At 39.6% G+C, this 22,293-nt stretch overlaps 2 protein-coding genes across 2 annotated transcripts in view; one reads left to right on the forward strand and one right to left on the reverse strand.

The window, feature by feature from the left end:
• The window catches only part of SAMD3 (sterile alpha motif domain containing 3), a 73,668-nt gene extending 66,929 nt beyond the window's left edge, over positions 1-6,739 (forward strand). The window contains exons 10-12 of the mRNA XM_011951648.1: positions 4,850-5,021; positions 5,628-5,710; positions 6,254-6,739. Of these exons, the coding sequence (XP_011807038.1) occupies positions 4,850-5,021; positions 5,628-5,710; positions 6,254-6,538 (540 nt within the window). The 3' untranslated portion in view covers positions 6,539-6,739. The remainder of the gene's footprint in view (positions 1-4,849; positions 5,022-5,627; positions 5,711-6,253) is intronic.
• A 2,820-nt stretch (positions 6,740-9,559) lies between these two features.
• L3MBTL3 (l(3)mbt-like 3 (Drosophila)) overlaps positions 9,560-22,293 on the reverse strand; it is a 130,431-nt gene continuing 117,697 nt past the window's right edge. The window contains exons 22-24 of the mRNA XM_011951649.1: positions 17,717-17,886; positions 17,434-17,496; positions 9,560-11,390 (exon numbers count right to left, since the gene is read on the reverse strand). Of these exons, the coding sequence (XP_011807039.1) occupies positions 11,247-11,390; positions 17,434-17,496; positions 17,717-17,886 (377 nt within the window). The 3' untranslated portion in view covers positions 9,560-11,246. The remainder of the gene's footprint in view (positions 11,391-17,433; positions 17,497-17,716; positions 17,887-22,293) is intronic.

Genomic DNA, 22,293 nt, shown 5'->3' on the forward strand with positions numbered 1-22,293 from the left:
TGAGGTCAGGAGTTCGAGACCAGCCTGGCCAACATGGTGCAATGCTGTCTCCACTAAAAATACAAAAATTAGCTGGGTGTGGTGGTGCACACCTGTAATCCCAGATAGTTAGGAGGCTGAGGCAGGAGAATGGCTTGAACCTGGAAGGCGGAGGCACAGTGAGCCAAGATCATGCCACTGGACTCCAACCTGGGCGATGGAGTGAGATTCTGTCTCAAAAAAAAAAAAAAAAGAAAAAGAAAAAGAAAAGAAGAAAGAATTCTGGCCCAGTGTGTAGAGACCCTGCAGAACCCCTCAGGCATTCACCTGAGACTCTAGAAAACGATGCCTCGTGAGTGAGAACCATGCCTAAGTTTGAGCTAGGACCTTAGCTAGGAATAAGGACAAACAACAAAACAAAATTGCCCAAAGAAATGATAAAATCAAGTCTGACAGGACCAGAAGATCGACCCGTAATTTATCTGCCTATCAGAACAAAATTTAACACCCTTTAAAGGAACGTAATTTAATCCAGACTCCCCACTAGTGGACCATTAGAGGTTACAGTGAGCACTGCCATTCCCATTTCCAACTCTTGGTTCCTGGACCCATGAATTCTGGCTGTGGAAGAAACTGCACCGTGTCCCGGATGCCGATTCAGAGCTTATACAGCCTGGGGGAACCTTGTCCAAGCCCCACAAGGTATTGCCACCTAGCTGGTGCTGTAACTGAGTCTTCAACAGGCCACTCCACCAGTCTGGCAAGCCAGCTGCTTCAGGACAGGATGGTGGGGAACATGATAAGACCAGTGAATTCCATGTATCATCACCATAGGGAATCTCAGCAGAGAAATGAAATACATGCAGCAGAGAAATGAAATACATGCACACACGCATATGCACACATGCACACACACACACACACGCACACACAAACCAAATTGAAATTCAAACCTGAAAAGAACATTTATCTGAAATGAAAACATCACCATGTGCATAGGCTTAAGAGCATATTGGAAAATGAAAAGAAAGGAGCTGTGAATCTGAAGATAGATTAATAGGAATTATCCAATCTGAGTAGCAGAAAGAAAAAGGATTAAGATGATTAATTTGTAGGACATAATCTGGGGTTGTGAAAAGGGGGGCTTTTTTTTTTGTTCCAATTTATTTTAGGTTCAGCAGGGGATACATCGTGCAGGTTTGTTACACAAGTAAACTGCATGTTGTGGGGGTTTGGCGTACAGGTTATTTCATCACCCAGGTAGTGAGCATAATACCCGATGGGTAGTTTTTTGATCCTCAACTTCCACCCACCCTCTAATCTCAAGTAGACTCCGGGGTCTATTGTTCCCTTCTTTGTGTGCATGTGGACTCTGGTTAGCTCCCACTTACAAGAAAGAACATGCAGTATCTGGTTTTCTATTCCTGTGTTAATTTGCTTAGAACAATGGCCTCCAGCTACATCTATGTTGCTGCAAAGGACATGATTTCATTCTTTTTTATGGCTGCGTAGTATTCTACGGTGTATGTGTACACTTTCTTTATCCAGTCCGCTATTGATGGGCATCTAGGTGGATTCCATGTTATTACTATTGTGAATGGTGCTTCAGTGAACATATATGTGCATGTGTCTTTCTTTATATTCCTTTGGGTATATAGCCAGTAATGGGATTCCTGGGTCAAATGGTAGCTCTGTTTTAAGTTTTTTGAGAAATCTCCAAACTGCTTTCCACAGTGGCTGAACTAATAATTTACATTCCCATTAGCAGTGCATTAAGTGTTGGAGAGGGAGGCTTTTCTGTGGCTGACCATTCACAGCTGAGAGCTTGGCTACACAGACGTTTGTGCTCATAAGTAAATACATTGAGATATAATGGGAGCCAGGTATCTCACTGTTGAAGAGAGTTAGAAGCTTGGGAAGGGGAAGGTTAGGAAAAGCCCTGTGGTATTGGTTTGGAAGTGAAAGTATCAATGTGAACTCATGGTTTTAGTCTTTATGTATGGCTATTTAATATTTACATATAGATATATAGTTATCGATATTTCTGGATCAATTGGTGCCTGTGTTTATGTAAATTAAAACATTTCCTAGATTTCTTCTAAGAGAAAGTCTAGAGCAATAACATGTCTGTAGCAAGTAGTACACCAGGGCTGAAATCTTTTTTTTTTTTTTGGTTGGGTATTTTTTTGAGAGAGAGTCTCACTGTGTTGTCCAGGCTGGAGTGTCATGATCACGGTTCACTGCAGCCTCGGCCTCCCAGGGCTCAGGTGATCCTCCTACCTCAGCCTCCTGAGTATCTGGGACTACAGGCGTGTGCCACCATGCCTGGCAATTTTTTGTATTTTTTGTAGAGACGGATTTCGCCCTGTTGCTCATGCAGGTCTCAAACTCCTGGGCTCAAATGATCCTCCTGCCTTGGCCTCCCAAAGTGCTAGGATTACAGGCATGAGCCACAGTGCCTGGCCTGAAATCTTAAGTTTTTAAAGATAATTCTTCATGAAAAGGAATCAGGGTTCTTGGAGAAATAGCTCACTACAGGGTTGGGGGCAAAACAAAAATGAAAACAACAACAAACCAAGACGAGTTTGAAATACTGTGTAATGCCAGAAATGAAGGAAGTGCTTGCACACTAATAAGGATATGCCAGGAGGGGATGGGAGTCCATTTGAAGCGGCTCCTACTGGCCAAGCCTGGGCAATTCGAGCAATTCTATAAATAATGAAAGGATCAGATTTGTAACTGTTTGGGTAAAATGGGAATTTATTAACCTGTAGTGATAGAAATAAATAAGTAAATATATGTGGAAGAAAAGAAACTATCTTAAAACAGAAAGCCAACTAATCCATGTAGAAAGAATGGAATTAGAAAAGTCGCCATTTGGCAACTATTATAGTAGTACTTGATTCAGGCAAGAATCATTAATGGATGTGGAATCTGATGGATCAGAGTTATACAAGGAACAAGATATTTATATAAACTCAAGGTATTTCCTTATAAAATACAACATATATTAATTTTACAGTGGAAAAACCTGGTGAATTCCATTTTTAATCAAGTAATAAAAGTTATTATCTCCAATACTGGAACCAGTTACCATTTTGTTTCTTCCGGATACAGTGAGAAATGCTAACATTCTTGCCAGAAATGCATATCTGAAATATCATAAAACTGCCAAGGAGAAATGTTCTACAAAGTAACTGGCCTCCACGTTTCAGAAACTGTCAAGGAAACTAACAAGTTGTTTGAAACTGGAGACTACAGAGACTGTGGTATCTAAATCTCATATGCGATCCTGGATTAGATCCTGGACCTGTTAAGAACATGACCGGAACAACTGGCAAATTTTGAGTGGAATGTGTAGTAGATTTTCCTGAATTTGAGTGTCCTTGTACTTAGGAAATACACAACGAGGTATTAAGGAATAGTGGGGCATTATGTCTATAGCTCATTTTCAAACGGATCAGAAATTGGGGGAAGTTGCACAGGGGGCACTTGTAAGTTCTATTTACTATTTCTGCAACTTCAATGTAAACTTGAAATTATTTCAAAACAAAAAGTTAGAAAAGAAATTCTTAGGCTATGAGCCCAGAACAGTGGAGTATTCACCTTCTTCATCCTTCACTTCACATCTTCCTGCTGAGAAAACAGTTTTCTAAGGGTATTAATCTAGATTAGTGGTGCACTGTGGGTTGCCTGGTAACAAAGACACTGTGCCTTATGCATTCCAGCTTTCTGACAACTTAACTTTCAGACCTAATCTCTGGGCAATTTATAGTCTACCAAAGCATTCAAGGAACAATGAGGCCCAGTGGGTAGTATGTGATTGTTCTTTCTAGTTTTAGGAAAAGCAATGACTAAATTTAATTCATACGAGTGTGGGTGGCTAATGATCTGATAACGCCACTCTGTCAAAAACAAGATGGGGAGTGGTGGGGGAATCCTCTGAGGGGGAAGAATTCAGGCAGTGGTAGGAAGGGGTAGTTTGAGGAAAGGGGCTTCCATAAAGTCAACTGGTTTTGCTTTGACCTTGTAGTCCAATCTGCACATATATTGTTTCTTTTTCTTTATTTTCAAGACAAGGTCTCACTAAGTTGCGCAGGCTGGAGTGCAGTGGCACAGTCTCAGTTCACTGCAGTCTTGATCTCCCCAGGCTCAGGCTATCTCTTCTCACCTCAGCCTCCTGAGTAGCTGAGACTATACACATGTGTGGCCATGCCCAGCTAATTTTTGTGTGTTTTGTAGAGACGGGATTTTGCTGTGTTGCCCAGGCTGGTCTCAAACTCCTGGGCACAAATGATCCTCCTGCTCTGGCCTCCCAAAATGCTGGGATTATAAGCATGAACCACAGTGTTTGGCCATATATCGTTTTTCACTGTTTACCTCTGTCTACTCTTACAGTGTTTCTAAAGCACTCTCCTTTCCCTAAATTTAGGATACCATGGTTAGGTATTTTTCAGGGGTTGCTTCCTAAAATCAGTTTTGTTCTTTGCTGCTTGTTGAACAAGACGTAACAATGTAGTTTACCTAAAGAAATGTAAGCTCTTAGAATCTTAGCTGGGTAACCCAAAGAGCCTACATATGCATATACCCTTTGAATCCTCAATTTAGTTGAGTCTGCATCCAAAGTTCTAATTCTGTAGATTTAGAAATTTGCCATGCCCATTATTTATCATTTCGCATTCATTTCAGGCTTTCATTCTTTTCTCCTCCCTCATCCTAAGGCTTTAATTCTCCACTAAAACTTCTAAATTACCAAGTACTTAGTTTAAACCAGCATTGAAAGCTTAATTCTAAAGGTTTTATGTCTTTATATTCTATATATTAGCTTTTCTTGTGATCTGATGTATGCACTGCTTTCTTCTTTTGTCAGATATTCAGAGAATTCCAACTTCTTACAAGAACAGATATTTATAAGAAAACAAGGCACATTTTGGAATCCTATTCAGAAAATATACTGACTTCTTTTTCAGTGGTGGACAATCCAATCAATATTCTATTGCAAGAAAAAATGAAACATTACACAGATGAAGACATGTTGAAATGTTAGTAAACCTTGTGGAGCAGCGTGATTTTGTCTGCTGTCAGGATATCTAGAAAAGTTATGCTTTGGTAGTCAGTAAAATTCAGTAATTTACATTTATTGAGTTTAAAAAATATATTTAAAAATTATTAAAAATTTACATTACTAAAGTATATTTAATAACAATTTTCAATATTTAAGTAATATTCAATATTTAAGTAATAAGTGAAACAACTGGTGGGGAAAAAAAGAAATTTTCAAATTAGGGGAGGAGGAGAGGTATAGATTTTAAAAGTATACTGGATATTGTAAAATTACATTTAGGGAACTAGTAACCTGCTAATTTTACAATACAAATCACAAGGGGCAGTATAAAATCTTCCTGGCTGATGGACAGACAGTACAGAACTCTTGTCTTCTCCTGGCAGTGCTCTGGAGGGCAGACATGAGATTTTGAACGTATTATTAGAAGAGGGTGTGGTTTAAAAAGGTGTGAAACATTGATTTAAGAAGGTTAGTTTGTTTTCTGTCCAAGGTAACAAAAAATCCAGATGTCTCAATACTAGCTTAGCTTACAACTGCTAAAAGCTTATTTTTACTTCAAATGCTAACTTCTTTGCTTTGGCAGACATGAAGCTGACAGCCGCATGTTTACTCCTCCCAGATGTTTTTGGGGATGATCCCGGTCTTTTCGTCATCATGAATGAACAGGTGTGTAGTATGTGAATGGCCACTGGTTTGACATTTTACATCTTCATGCGATTATTTATGTATTTAATTAATTTATTTATATTTTTGAGATAAGAGTCTCATTCTGTTGCCCAGGCTGGAGTGCAATGGCGTGATCTTGGCTCACTGCAACCTCTGCCTCCAGGTTCAAGCGATTCTTGTGCCTCAGCCTCCCGAGTAGCTGGGATTATAGGCATGCACCACCACACCCAGCTAATTTTTGTATTTTTAGTAGAGACGGGGTTTCACGGTGTTGGTCAGGCTGGTCTGGAACTCCTGACCTCAGGTGATTCACCTGCCTTGGCCTCCCGAAGTGCTGGGATTACAGGCGTGAGCTACCGAGCCCAACCGCGATTACTTATTTAAAAGCAAAGTTGGTGGCCTATTTTGAAGTATGTTTGTTGTATTTACAAATATGCTACATTGCAACAACCCCATTTATTGTAATACCATGATTAACTTCAGGTCTGTTTTATTCTTTAGCTATTTTACGTATCACAGTAATGACTCCATTCTTTTTTTCAGGTGCAAGTATCCACACCTGTGTTGGAAGTTAAAAACCCTTTCAACATGGAGGTCTGCGAATTTTCTTTATATTTAGAAAGGGAGAGGCTCACAAAGGTGGACGACTGTGTTACAGCCTTGGCTGTGCTAGTAGCTGCCTTTCACGTATTTGGGATTGAGTATCCAAGAAGACTGTCCCAAACCTTCAACTTCCTAGAAACGTTGATTTTTGATATGCACAGTCCCTATTTTCCTTCTTTGAAAGAAAAGGAAAAGGAAGTAGGATTTCAACTCCCAGTCACTTAATAGCATGCCAAACATTGTACTGGAATTTACCTCTGGGAAAGCTGAAGCTTCATAAAAAATAGTTTTGATTTAGGGTTGTGGTAGAGGTAGGTATGAGAAAAATCATCTTGTATCATAGATGCTAATGAATTTCAGTGCTATCTTTACACTTAGATATTAAGTTCTTTGTGAAATTCTGTAATAAAATTCCACTTCATTAAAGAGCTGTCGATTTATTTTGAGTTTTTAGAAATTCCACGGTTGAAGTTATATTTCCAGAGGTGCCTCGGTTTTTTTGAAATACACTGTACTCAAATCTTTCAGCTTAAAGAATGGCCTTGGACTGAACTCAGTGTGCACACTTAATGCCCAGGAGCTGCACATTTGCGGCCGGCCTGTGGGCTGTCTCTTTGGTCTGAACATCACTTGGGAACATTTTGAACTTGCACATTTCAAGAAGGGACACATGAACTCTTCTCTCCCTCAGGGGATCTGCCTTGCCCCAGGAGATCTGGTTGTCTTTCATCGCTTGTTGGGAATAAGGGCTGCGGCATTTTTGAGGTCTCCTCATTGCTGGCTGATCTTGCTGGTACAGGTCCTCATGTCTGCGACCTGTGTTCATCTGCTACAGCTTCTTGCCTTGGAGACACAGTGACTCATCCTGCATGCCCAACTGGCTACTGCTCAGAGTTCAGTTCTATCTCTTCTGCTCTTAACAATGGTTGCGTAAGTACTTTTTGGGTCTAACAAGACTCAGCACACTGTCCCTCTTTCCAACTATTTCACAAGGTAAAAACTCTAGTTTAAGGTGCCCCCTGACGTTATTATCAAAATATCAACATCACTTATTAGCTTTGAAAGACAGACCAGGTCCTTTTGGGAACAGAAAAGGGATTTAAGTGTGTTAAAATACCTACACAGCATAATGGGATGAGCATTTCCTGGGTTACATCATCAAATTAATTTTTTTTAAGTTGAAGAAAGGTTCATGTGGGCTGGGCATGGTGGCTCATGCCTGTAATCCTGGCACTTTGGGAGGCCAAGATGGGCAGATCACCTGAGGCCAGGAGTTTGAGACCAGCCTGGCTAATACTGTGAAACCTTGTCTCTACTGAAAAAACAAAAATTAGCCAAGTGGTAGCACACGCTGTAGTCCCAGCTACTTGGGAGGCTGAGGCAGGAGAACTGCTTGAACCTGGGAGGCGGAGGTTGCAGTGAGCCGAGATCATGCCACTGCACTCCAACAGGGTGAGACTGTGTCTCAAAAAACAAACAAAAAACAAAAGAAAGGTTCGTGTGAACTACTGAAGAAATAGTTTTACACTACCCATCTCTGGAAATACTGCAAAGTATTTATTCTATCACTGAAATGTCAACAGCCTACTAGATACCTTTCTCTCTAATAAGGACTGTTTATTAAAATGCTGAAGTCAGTGAGATAAAAGAAGTCAAAGAACAGTTGCCCATTTCTACAATTATTAATTAACTACTTACATCAGGCAGAGTAAGTAACAATTTGTCACAAATCATTTTGCCTAACCTAGTTCCTATCCTCCAGTACTCACTCCTTCCCTTTCACTAGAATGTACCTTTAGTTCCTTGCAAACTTTCCTTTATTTCCCCAAATTACTCCTTCTTCCTTTTAGTCCTTTATTCCCAAATAAATTTACCAAGTTCTTACAGATTCTTTTCCTTATAAGGTACACACCCCTATGGCTAAAGTTGAATGACAGCCTCTCTCAGGCCAGGATAGGATGACAAGGTAGCTACACTCCAGGGAAACTGCAGTGAAGTTTGGCTCCAAGCATGACACAAACATGGGCTAACCTTGAAGGTAGATTCAAGCCGATTTTATTGTCGGTCTCAATGGTGTATCTATCCCCAGTGCCCAGCACGGTCCTGACACTTGCTAAATTCAACATTGCTTGACCAACATACCCTATTTTATTTAGGGGCTGAGTCTACTGAATCTAGAAGTGGCCGAGGACAAATATCAACCTACAGAAAGGTTTTATTCGGTTTGCACACTGTTTTCAATTAAAAAAAAAATGCCTTTAGATGGGAAAGTCCTATTCAAGGTGTTTATTTCTATTCCTCCCTTTTCTCTCTCTCTCTCTTTTTTTTCTTCAGATGGGATCTTGCTCTGTTGCCTGGGTTGGTCTCGAAATCCTTGGGCTCAAGAGATCCTCCTGCCTCAGCCTCCTGAGTAGGGGGGATTACAGGGTTGAGCCACTGAGCTTGGCTTCCACCATCTGTCTTACCCCAAGCCTGCATCTCTCATTTCAGAGATCTCCCTACAACCATGGTGCCCTATATTCCCTGTTAAAACTTAGACTATATCCCAGGGATGGAGTGGTGAGAGTTTTCACCTTCTTGAGGTACAGTGAATTCTGCACCACCCTATGGATGCTTAATGCCTTGCCTCTAACATGTAACAACACGTTGCACAGAATGAGCGGATGTCTTCAATAAGATTTCAAAAATCAGCTGGGAGTGGTGGCTCATGGCTGTAATCCCAGCACTTTGGGAGGCTGAGGCAAGCAGATGACCTGAGGTCAGGCGTTCAAGACCAGCCTGGTCAACATGGTAAAACCCCATCTCTACTAAAAATACCAAAATTAGCCAGCTGTGGTGGTGGGCACCTGTAATGCCAGCTACTCAAGAGGCTGAGGCAGGAGAATCACTTGAACCCGGGAGGCAGAGGTTGCAGTGAACCGAGATCACGCCACTGCATTCCAGCCTGGGGGATAGAATGAGACTCTGTCTCCAGAAAAAAAAGATGTTTAAAATCTCATGATTTAAATTATGCTTTAGTTCTATGCTTTACACTTGAAAAATTCCCAATGGGGATGAATTGTACTTGACCTAACAATATAATCTTTCAGTATTTTTGTCATCATCTTGGGAAATAGTTTGACAATTCTGAATCCTACAGATTCATTACACAACTAGTAATGTCCGAATACTTGATGCTCTTCCTGCTCTTGTGCTGCCTCTCCTATTTGAGAAGCTTTCTTAAAAATCATACATATGTAAAAAGCATCTGCAATTAAGATTTTATTTTATTCATATCAGATATAACAAGTACAACTTCAATGTACAAATTCTGAACAAAACATAAAAAAGAAAAAAACAACAAAAAACTTATTTAAGCAGATTCATGCAAATAAATGACTGGGACACTGTAGATGTCACTGACCCTATTTTACCTTGAATTGACAAATGCAAAGGACTGCTAATGGACTTCCAACAGGGACATCAAAGGAAGTCCTACATCATAAAAAACGAAAGCAACTAAAGAAGAGGTGGAACTTCCCCCAGAATTCAGACAGCATGCTACAAACTTACTTTCTATTTTTAAAATAGTCCTTGAATAAATATCCAACCCTGGAATCAGAAAGTACATCAAAAGACGGACAAAATAATTTACCTTTTGCCTTAGAAATGCATTCTTGCAAAAGAAACACTACCAGCTATCAATTTATAATCAAGGGTTTTCATTTAAAGTGCATCTGTATGCTTATATATTGAGGCAAAGTATTCTACAGAAAAAGGAATCCTTCCAAGATGGAGGTTCTTGGCTAATTACTTTGGGAAATCACCTCCCTGATCTGTGAGAATTTCAGATTTTGTCTCAAATGAAGTTGCTCCTTCACACCTTGCCTTTTCAGTAAAACCACGACACTCGCTCTTCAGCCAACCCTGAAAAAAACCTTTGGGTTTGGAGGACAATGCATGACCTGAGACAGGGCTCTTTACAGATTAGTGTTTCTGTTGACAGAATGAGCTCTCAGTCTCTGTAAAGCACTACAATTTCATCAATGACAATTAGAAGCTCAAGATCATCTCATAAATAGTTCAACACCCTCACAAACATCCCCCCAACCATAACTGCATACAACTGCATACGCCTCTGATACCATCTGGCTCTTGTAAACACGGGGGCACCAAGATGCGTGAGACTGATGCCACTCAAATACACTACCTAATTTATTTATGTTTATATATTTTATTTTTCAATTTCATTCTTTTATATACATGTTTTTGGTAATTATAGTAAAGATGCTGGTGAAAAGTAATTTGTTTAACATTTCATAATGCGTGCAAAAGGAAAAACACTGATTCAAAGAAAAGTCACTCTTACAACTATTCAGCCCTGACAATTATGACAAGCAGTTAGGCAATATCATGACTTGCAAAGTTATACTTAGCATAATGTTGCAATTCAAAATATGGCACAAAATTAACAATACAGATAACAGTCCTACTGGCTAAACTTAGCCAGGTTTTGACTAATTTGGTTTAAATTGAAATTTGATTATATAAAAAGGTTTCTGAAAGTATTGAAAAAGAAACAGTGTACATGAAAGAGAATTCAACAATGTTTACAAAATGCCAAAAGTTCTTACTCTGCCCCCCCATTACCATAAATAATTAATGAAGTCCCCCTTTCCCCCCGCCCCCCCCAGACTCAAAAAGATTTACAAAGATAAAGTTAGCTCAGTGAACAGAACCAAAAGATGACTGTTGTTAGACAGTACCTGGTTAAAAGCTCAAGCACTTTCATAAGAATTCATATATATTGTCTCTTGAGGAATATAAATAATCCGATAGTGTTGCTCTTTTGAGTTTTGGAGACTTCTCACTTAGGAGTTATAACCGTCCTTGTGCTTTGACTAAAACATGAGCTTTAAAGCAGAATGCTGATGGTATTCAGAATTCACCATCTTCAAAGTTCATTGTGAGAATTCTTCTCTGCAGCTTTAAACATCAGGATGGAATTGAAAATTTTGAGAGCAGGGCCCAGTTTAATGCTCATAATTTTAACAATGTCTGTTTGAGTCATAAGTAGAAATGCTTCTCCATCAATTTGCTAAAATGGGGGAAAAAACACCAGAACGTGGATTAACAAGATGCAGTGCTGCAGAAAATATTCAAGGTTAAATTATCAGCTGTCTTCTACATAGCAATGCTAAAAAAGCACACATAGAAGTTCATGTGTGCAATGACATTTCTTGATATATGGACCTTTTTTATCCACGACACACCCAAAAGTGGACTGCGAACAAAGTAAACTAATTCACCTGAAAAACCAGCCCACAGGAAAAACAGAAGGTGCTCATACCTTCCTGTGATTACTCTGAATTAGGTGTAGAGTTAAGAAGAATATGGAAAAATTCAGGGTGCCCAAAGTGTAGTTTTTATCATGGCAGGTTTTAAATTAGAAGAGGTAACAGACACATGAATGAGTGTTAGTGGACATAAAATAATTCAGAAAAACGTATCAGCTAATTCCAACTTTTTTTTTTTCCCCAAAATTAGCCTTCCACCATGAAGAAAATCGGAAAAATAACACTTATTTCTTTTTTTCTTTTTTTTTTGAGACAGAGTCTTGCTCTGCCGCCCAGGCTGGAGTGCAGTGGCCAGATCTCAGCTCACTGCAAGCTCCACCTCCCGGGTTCACGCCATTCTCCTGCCTCAGCCTCCCAAGTAGCTGGGACCACAGCGCCCGCCACCACGCCTGGCTAATTTTTTGTATTTTTTAGTAGAGACGGGGTTTCACCGGGTTAGCCAGGATGGTCTTGATCTCCTGACCTCGTGATCCGCCAGTCTCGGCCTCCCAAAGTGCTGGGATTACAGGCTTGAGCCACCGCGCCCGGCCCATTTCTAGTGTGGCCACAGTTAGTCTTTACACACTGAAGAAAAGCATTTACTAACAGGGGCAATCAAACAGTGAATGTGAGGCTGGTGTTGAGAGTCACTGACTTTAAGGTGGTTCTTCTAATACTCGGGTAGGGTAACCATGAGAAAGACCCTTCCTCTCTCTGGGCATCTTCTAAGACAAAAGTCTATGCTTCTGAAAAATAGGCTACCATTCTCTAGAAGTTCAAAGGCACAACACATCTTTTAGGTTAAAAGATAAAATACTATGAAGAAGATGTCTGGCTTACTGGGCAGAGCAAAGAAAGAGTCTTTCAGCTCTTAGGTAACTCTGTCACCTTAAAAAAAAAAGAGTTTCCCTTTCAGTTTTCCCACCTTATACAAAAAGTAAAACACACATCTGTTCTCTGCCTTAGAACATCAGACACCTTGACAGCAATGCACTCTGTTATGGGATGAATGGTGTCCCTGTCACAAATTCATATGTTGATGTCCTGACCCCCAGTACCTCAGAATGTAACTTTTATTTGGAAATAGGGTCAAGGCAGAGGTAACTGGTTAAGATGAGGCCACACTGGAGTAGGTTGGGTGCCTAATCCAATTATGACTGGAATCCTCATAAAAAGGAGAGATCTGGAGAGAGAGACACACATAGAGGGAAGGCAATGTAAAGACCCAAAGAAAGACTACAAGAGACACACATAGAGGGAAGGCAACGTAAATACCCAAAGGGAGACAACCATCTACAAGTCAAGGAGAGAGGCCCACGACAGATTCTTTCCTCAGAGCCCGCGGGAGGAAGCAACTCTGACAACTCCCTGACTTCTAGCCTTCTTCAGATTCTCAGCTTCTAGAACTGTGAGACAATGCATTTCTGCTATTTAAGCCACCGGTTTGTGGTTGGCATTGTTATGGTGGCCCTAGCAAACTAAGACAACTCTAAATGCTGCTCACAGTTCTCTAAACAAAGGCTGATATAATTAAATAGCTACTTCTTAAGATTTTCCTCTCTCCTTTAAAAATGAAAGACTTGTAAATATAGACTGCCTAAATGCTTCATCAGCAAGAACTGGAGTCATCTTAGACAACTTCTTCAAGTAACTATTTATGGAAAAAGTATGCTAATTTCAGTAAAAAGACATCCTGCTGTTGTAAACTAGAAGGAAAAATGTTCCAATGTTAATCTCCAAGTGCAACACCGTTAAGCGGCAGGTATGAGAAATGTTCTCCTGCTTTTTGGAAACATTTGGTCTGTTCTCATTTGCTTGTGCTATGACAGCCCTCTGATAAAGCAAGGTCAGGAAGAAAGGCAGATCTATTAACATTTTGCTCAACCAAGGCAGATCTTAGTACAATGGATAGCCTGCAGAAGTCTTCTAAGTCATTAATGAAAGTGTCAACTGACATTCCCCAGGAGCCCACTACAAAGGCTGATTGGTTTATTATATAACCTTGGCCCTACTGAAGGCTTGCAGCAGACACCAAGTCTCCTTCTGAAACTATGTAAGAGTATAACACAACAGATGACTGATGAAAAGAAACATTCAGAGAACTTAGTGGCTGGGATTTGAAGTTAAAAGTGGGACAGGAAGGATACATTTTGGTAGGTTGTTATTTATAAGGTTACATACACTAGAAAGAAAAATCTTGAGGCTACTTCTAAACTCTTTATTACATACAGGTTGCTCTGACATGTGGCTGTAAGAATAAGCCTTGACTGGAAGGAAGTAAACTTTATTCAAGAAAGTAGATCCTAAGAACAACAGTGACCACTGCAATATATTACAAGGCTTACTTTTTTTTATTAGCTTCTGCAATGCATATATAATGCTATAATTCCAGACATTAGGTGCCTTGCTAATGGCCCAAAACGAGGGAGAGGGATGTGGAATTCAGGAGCTCTTGCCTTCCATTTCACTGCCCTTTTCACTGTGCACTATTTGGTCTTTTCCAATGCCTTAACTCGAAACCACAGTGACATGCTCTGTCTGAATGAGTCTTTCTCAGAGTGTAAACGCATGAGTGTACTGACTCAATAAAAATATACTGAATGTCTATTATATTCCATACACTCTTCTTGGACCTAGACATATGGCAGGGAATAAAACAAATAAAACAAAAACAAGCAAGCAAAAAACTTTTTGTGGAGTTTACATTCTATAAGTGGTAGACAGACCATAAGCCAATAAACATACTAAGTAAGCCAATTAACCAGTAAGTTAGAAAGTGACTCATGTTGGCCAGGAGCAGTGGCTCATGCCTGTAATTCCAGCACTTTGGGAGGCTGAGGTCAGTGGATCACTTGAGGTCAGGAGTTCAAGACCAGTGTGGCCAACATGGTGAAACCACATCTCTACTAAAAATACAAAAATTAGCTGGGTGTGGTGGTGCGCACCTGCAGTTCCAGCTACTTGGGAGGCTGAGGCATGAGAGGCGCTTGAACCCGGGAGGCAGAGGTTGCAGTGAGCTGAGATTGTGCCACTACACTCCAGCCTGGGTGACACAGCGAGCCTCTGTTACCAAAAAAAAAAAAAAAAAAAAAAAACAGGTGATTTGTGCTATGATTAAACAGAGCTGACTAGGAAGATGAATGGGCAGCAGGAGCAGGGATGCATGTGTGGCGCCAAGAAGCAATTTTCAAGTCGGAAAGTCAGGGCAGGACTAATTGGTAAGCTGGCACCTGAGCAGAAGTGAGTCACATGAAGATCTGAAGGAAGAGCATTCTGTGCGGAAGGAGGAGCGGAAGCAAGCCTGGACAATCAGAGGAACAGCAAGAAGGCCAGTGCATAGACCCGTGAGGGGGAGAGCAAACAAAGAGCCGGGGGCAAGAGAGGTAACGAGGTATCAGACTGCAGGCCCTTATAAGGACTTCTGTTTTTATTCTGATTGAGAGATGAAGCTATTGGAAGGATCTGAACAGAGGAGTGACATGGTTTGACTTAGGTTTCAGCAGGGTCACCTTGGCTGTGCTGGGAATAGACTGTAGAGGAGCAAAAACAGAACCAGGAAAATGAGTATGGAGGTTACTGCACTAATCCAAGTGGGAGAGGATGGCGGCGCAGATCAGGGTGGTGGTGCGGTAGAGTGATAGGGTTTTATATGTTTCAAAGATACACTGAATAGGATTTTCAACAGATGAGATGTGGCGTGTGTAAAAGAGAAGTCAAGGATAATTTCCAACAAGAGCCTATCTGAATACTTGTACTTTGCCTTTTAGAGCTGATTTATAAGACTGCGGTTAGATTTGTACTATGGTTTACTTGTAGGACTCAAAACTCAAACCCACTGACTTTGTGAGACACTTGAGAATAAGGATTGGGTTTTACTATTTTTGAATCATCCTTCTCACAAGAGCATGACACAAAGTAACATACACATGGTCGGAATTTAACAAATGTGCACCAGATGAATGAATGACAGAGTGAATGAGTGAATGATAGATATTGACAGACAATATTAACTATCTTACTCCTCCAGAGAAGGATCTGGCTTTGAGGGTATTTGGTAACTGAGGAACATCTCCAAAGACAATTTACCATGAATAAAAAAATTATTCAAAGAAATACCATGTCATTTTGAATTTAGACTTGAATCTTACTTAAACTGAATAATAGAGCAAACCTATATGGATTATTTAGATATCAACAGAATAAAAAACAGAAGTTATAAAAGAGATGCATTATAAATTTATTTTCAAAAATGCTTTCTTATTTTCAAAGGTAATGACTACATGACACTTTCCAAGACAGACCAACAGCTCCCTATGTGGCTCTACATCCATTCAGTGATAGAAAATGAATTCAGGCTGAGCACAGTGGCTCCTGCCTGTAATCTCAGCACTTTGGGAGGCCGAGGTGGGCGGATCACTTGAGGTCAGGAGTTCAAGACCAGCCTGGTCAACACACAGTGAAACCAAGTCTCTACTAAAAATACAAAAAAATTAGCCGAGTGTGATGGTGGGCACCTGTAATCCCAGCTACTCGGGTGGCTTAGGCAGGAGAATCGCTTGAACCTGGGAGGCAGAGGTTGCAGTGAGCACTCTAGCCCGGGCTAGAAGAGCAAGACTCCATCTCGATTAAAAAAAAGAGAAAAAAAACAGAAAATGAATTCAGAATGTCAGTGAAGACACTTAGGACTCAGGGTAAGAAAATCTAAATAACTGCCAATTAAAGATCAAATAGAAAATAAAACATTTGCACAATAAGAACATAAATCAGAAAAAGGATGTTGGAAATCAGATCCTTGTGCATTTTAACAGGCTTTCCTCTAATGCACAAATTATACCTCACAGTGTATAACAACACTGATAACTGGTGGCTGGATTGTTAGCTGTGTCTACACTCCTGCCATGCAACTGAAAGTGTGCTGTTCTTAACAGTTGAGCTTTACACATAGGGGCAAACAAGGTGTGTATGCATGTAACTATAGACAGCAGATGTTGGAGAAAACCTTCTGAAATTACTCAGTCTACTTTCTGCCTTCTGGCAGGAGTAGACAGAGCCAAAATCAGAGGGGTAATTGACGGCTTTACTTGGAGGAGATGACAGGCAAGTGGCTTATTTTTTAAGGTCTCTACTGAATAAGGGTCTCCTGCTGTATGCTTACAGAATTAAAAGTTCGAAACCAGATTCCTTTTTATTCCAGTGCTCACTGCCATAAGTGATACCATTCTTAATCACCCCTTATACTGAAGTTTTGGAGAGGTAGTTGAAAACTACTAATAAAATAATGTCCCAAAAGTGGACTGTGATAAATATCTTATTATAAACATTACTAAGGAATGTATATGACTTAAGGGATTTTTTTAGACATAATGCTAATATTACTTATTACAAATCTCAAATGAAGTCAATCATGTTGTTAGAATGATGTTGGAAAATAAAATAATGGAAACTAATTTCACTTTATTAAAAAGATGAAACATTGCTTATTTCTTTCCTTGGCTGCTTCTTCTGTACTATAAACTATATAAATGCATGCTATTAAGTTCTGTGGGTTTTCTTTTTAGAAGGAGCCTAGTGTTACTGCTGTGGGGCATCATAAAATGGTACTCACAAACATTCTTTTGCATCTCATGTTATACAAAGACATTTTTATACAACTGATTCATACTGCCTGTTAGTATACATCAATTTGTCAATTTCAATGCAACCCATCTCTTTTTGATTCTGCCAATTCCACACATTTCACCATCCACTGCATTTCAGTGCTTTGATCCCATTAAGTAACATATTGCAATTTAGTGGAACACTTACTTCGTCTTTAAATACCTTTCCATGTTCTTCACACCCAGGTAAGCTCTGTATAAATTCTGACACCTGTCAAAAGCAATATCAAAATTCCCAGTTAAAAAACATAGTCAGAATCTAAATGCTACAGGTTCAAAACATGTAACCCATATGCATTAGTTATTTCTCTCAGAATAATTTCTTCTCTTTCAGAAAAAAAAGACTAAACGCTACCTACGCTCAATGTTCCACACCTCTTAAGCCGGTACTCCTGTATTTGGTGTCTGGCAGCAAAGAAAATAAAATATACCTCGTCTGTGCTCCATTTGGAAACTTTACTGGCAGGGATTCCAGCGACAGTTGGAAGAAGTTTGCTTTGCTGCTCCCAGCGCAAGGGCAGACATGGAATTGGGGACTTAAAGGACAGAAAGACAGCTGACCGACGCTGTGCCTGCTGGACGGTGGGTTCTTCCCGGGCACCTGGTCAATGAAAACAAATGGGGAATCACTCTCTGAAAGCAGCAAGCCCCAAATGCCATGCATCTCCCAGATAATGAGACTGGGGTGGGGGTGGTTAAAGCACTGGTTCCTTTCAGCATTATGCTATTGAATAGGCTCTCCTTTGTCTTTACTGAAGGTCACTATAAAAAACAGCCTGTAAATTCAACTGATATTATTTGCTACAGCACTCATTGCTAAAAGTATGCTTCATTATGTTGTCCAACATTGTCTCTTTAATGCTTCAGATAAGAAACAGGCCTCAAAGTTGTAATGGGAAGGAAAGTTAGTCTTATCCTAGGAAGCTGCTTATTTGTTCCCCTTTCTGCTTTGGATGTTGTCAGGGTAACAGCCAAGCTGCATCTTAAGTCCAACGACCTGTGTTTACCATGTATTCACAGTTGGCGTCCTTTCTCTCCTTCTGTTTCAGGGCTTGCTTTGGTTTCTTAACTTCTTATTTACTAATCATACTGATTTCTTAAATAGCCAATTTACTTTTTTGACAGGGATATGAAATTATTGCAACAAAAATAAAACAGCAGAAATGCAAATGCTTGTGTCATTTTTTAATTTGTTCAGATCAAAATTAAAACTATTAAGTAATCTTACTATAGCCTGGGCTACAGGACAAGGTCCCATCTCTTAAAACAACAAAAAAACCTACTGAATATTCTATTTACGTTAGAGCTTCTGAATCCAAACCTAGTTTTATGGCCGCTTTCCTAAAACAGCCATTCTCTAGCAAAGGATTTTTGTCCTCTGGACACTTGACTTAGAGCTGTCAATCGTCATCTCCTTATGCTCCTTTAGAACAGAAACCTTTTCTGAAAACTAGGTATTCAAAGCACCTCAGAAGAAAGGCACCTCCCCGACATTTCCTCTCTGCTCACACACCAGCTCAGTTACAAGGACACCTCAATCCCATCACAAAAGCCTTGCTTTTGTATTTCTATGATCTACAGAAAGATGCAGAAATCACTAAGTGTCAAGCTCACTGAATTTTCACAAAGTGAACACATCCATGTAACCAACACCCTGACTGAAAACAAAACGTGGCCAGGACACACTTCCAATCACATCTCACCTGTCAAGCAAGGGTGACCACTTCCTTGACTACTAACACCATAGATTCATTTACCTTCTTTTGAACTGTATTTAAAATGGAAACTTGGGTATCTGGCTTCTTTCTCTAAACAGCATGTTTCTGAGATTCATTCGCATTGTTGTGAGTAGTAGAAGTTACCTGCTCTTTGTTGTATGGTTTTTCGTGGTTGTGAATACTCTAATTCATTTGGAGATCATGAACAATGAGCATCTGAGTTGTTTTTAATTTGGGGCTATTACAAACAGTGCTATTACAAACATTCCTGTACAGATTATTTTGTCAGAGGCATTTGAACCAGAGCAACTCCATCTTGAGCAGGAGCTGGGTAAAATGAGGCTGAGACCTCCTGGGTCTGAGACAACTGCATTCCCAGACGGTTAAGGCATTCTAAGTCACAGGATGAGACAGGAGATGGGGACAAGATATAGGTCATAAAGACCTTGCTGATAAAACAGGCTGCAGTAAAGAAGTCAGACAAAACTCACCAAAACCAAGTAACCTCTGGTCATCCTCACTGCTACACTCCCACCAGCGCCAGGACAGTTTACAAATGCCATGCCAACATCATCAGGAAGTTACCCTATATGGTCTAAAAAGGGGAGGCACGAATAATCCACCCCTTGTTTAGCGTATCATCAAGAAATAACCACAAAAATGGGCAACCATTTGGAGTAGCCATTCTTTATTCCTTTCCTTTCCTAATAAACTTGCATTCTCACTTCACTCTGAACTTGCCCCAAATTCTTTCTTGCGTGAGACCCAAGAATCCTCTCCTGGGGTCTGGATCGGGACCCTTTTCCGGTAACAATTTCTTGAACACATGTATGTGTTTCCATTGCACATATACCAAAGAGTGAAACTTTGAGGTCATAGCATTTGTGTACATTAAGCTTTGGGAAATCCTGCCAGCTTTCCAAAACAACTGCACAATACCTACCAACAGCATATGACAGTTCCAATTGCTTCACTTCCACACTAGTGCTTGGTATTGTCTATCTTTTTCTTTTTAACCATTATAGTGGGTGTATAGTGGTATCACATTACGGTTACAATTGCATTCGATGACTAATGATATTGATAATCTTTCCCTATGTTTATTGTCCACATAGAGAGGCTCTTTTGTAAAGGGCTTATTCATGTTTTATGTCTACTTTTCTACTGGGTTGTCTTCCTTTTCCCTTACTGATTTATACATGTTGTCTATATATATTCTGGGTAGAAGTCCTTTGTTGGAAATATGTATTACAAATATCTTCTCCCACTCTGTGCCTTCCTTTTTACTTTCTTAATAGGGTTTTTTGAATAACAGAAGTAACTGTAATAATGTCTAATTTATTAATTCTTTCTCTTATGGTAAATGTCTTTTTTTTTTTTTTTTTGAGACGGAGTCTCGCTCTGTCCCCCAGGCTAGAGTGCAGTGGTGCGATCTCGGCTCACTGCAAGCTCCGCCCCCCGGGTTCATGCCATTCTCCTGCCTCAGCCTCCTGAGTAGCTGGGACTACAGGCGCCCGCCACCACGCCCGGCTAATTTTTTGTATTTTTAGTAGATACGGGGTTTCACTGTGTTAGCCAGGATGGTGTGATCTGCCCGCCTCAGCCTCCCAAAGTGCTGAAAGTACAGGCGTGAGCCACCGCGCCCGGCGGTAAATGTCTTATGTGTCTATTAAAGAAACCTGTGCTTACCCCAAGACCATAAAAAAAGTTTTCTCTGCTTTCCTCTAAACACTTTATGCTCTACCTTTCATGTTTAGATCTACAATCCATCTGATATTTATGTCTTGTGTATATATTAGGCAAGAATCAATATTCATAGATTTTTTCCATATAGATTTTTAATTATCCAACCACGATTTACTGTAAAGACCATCCTTTCCTTTCCCCACTGTACTGCAGTGCTAGTTTTAAGATAAATATCAGTGTCTTTCAGATTCCTTATTTTGTCCCACTGGTCTGTTTATCCCAATCCACAGCTTTAATTACTATCACTTTGTAAGTATACTGATGTCTGTGATGTAGGTCTTTTCAAGATTGCCATGGCTATTGCATTTGCATTATCAATTTTACAATTTGTTTTTTTTTTAAAAAAAAAAAAAGCTAAGATTTAGATTAGGCTTTCTATCAAATATATTTCTACTAGACAAATTTCCAATAGATAAATTTGGTTAAGAAATGACTTCTTTACAATATCGAGTCTTCCAATCCACAAAGAAGCAAAATCCCTCAATTCCTTTGGCTCTTCTTTAATGTCTCTCATTAATATTTTGTCGTTTTCAGGCAGAGATCTTGCAGATCTTTTGTTAAATTTATTCCTATGTATCAGATGTTTCCTGAGGCTGTTGTAAGTGGTAAATTTTTAAAAAATTATTTCTTATTGTTCTGTTACAGTCTTCTAATAAATTTATTCTTAAACTAGCCTAATCTGAAATTTGAATTGCTCTGAATGCTAGAAAGTCACTATGCTGAGTCAAAAATCTGTTTTATTAGAGCTGACACCCACTGGTGCTAGTTCTACCTCATTGAGCTCATACAGAGAAATTCTAGTGTCTGCTCCACATGAAACAGTTCAAATCTTCAAACACGTTTTAAAAAGCCATCATTATCCCTCTTTCCACATTTCATCCAGCCAAGCTCAAAGATGGAGGTCCTCATCCTATTTCATTGAATATCATTATGAACCAAATGTATCAACCAGAAACAGTTTGTTTTTATTTTTATTCTCTTTTCCTTTTGGAATTGCCCAGAGTTTAAGGAATTTTTGTGTAGCAAAATACTGAGTAACTTAAAAACATCTTTTTAATCTTGGGTATTCTAAAGAGCTTAGCTATTATCTGAAATAAAATATTTGTACATATTTCATAAGACAGTTTTATATGAAATGGTAAGATTTCCAATTCTACACTACAGTAAAACAATAGGGCTGACTTTATAATTTGTATCCTGAGTGGGTGCCATATAGTCTTTTCCAAAACTATAGTCTTTGTCCCATTACTGTTTATGTTCTATTAACACTCAGCAGTGTTCATTCTATCACTGCGATCTACTCTATTTTCATTTTATTTTCTGCTAAAAGCTGTATTATTCACGATTCATTTCTAATGTTCCGAACATTGTTCCTTAGAAAAATAACTAACCCATTCTAAGGAAATGACTAAAAACACCAAAGCCCTTATGTTTGTGGTCGCCTCTACATGTTTTTAAATCTGATACTATAAATAGGCCTAGACATACACACTTTTCCAATCTTAGTACCAACTCTGCATCCTTCGCATTAAGACTTTCCTTCC

The sequence above is a fragment of the Colobus angolensis genome, unplaced genomic scaffold (genome assembly GCF_000951035.1).
Source record: "Colobus angolensis palliatus isolate OR3802 unplaced genomic scaffold, Cang.pa_1.0 Scaffold322, whole genome shotgun sequence".
In the NCBI taxonomy this organism is placed as follows: domain Eukaryota; kingdom Metazoa; phylum Chordata; class Mammalia; order Primates; family Cercopithecidae; genus Colobus; species Colobus angolensis.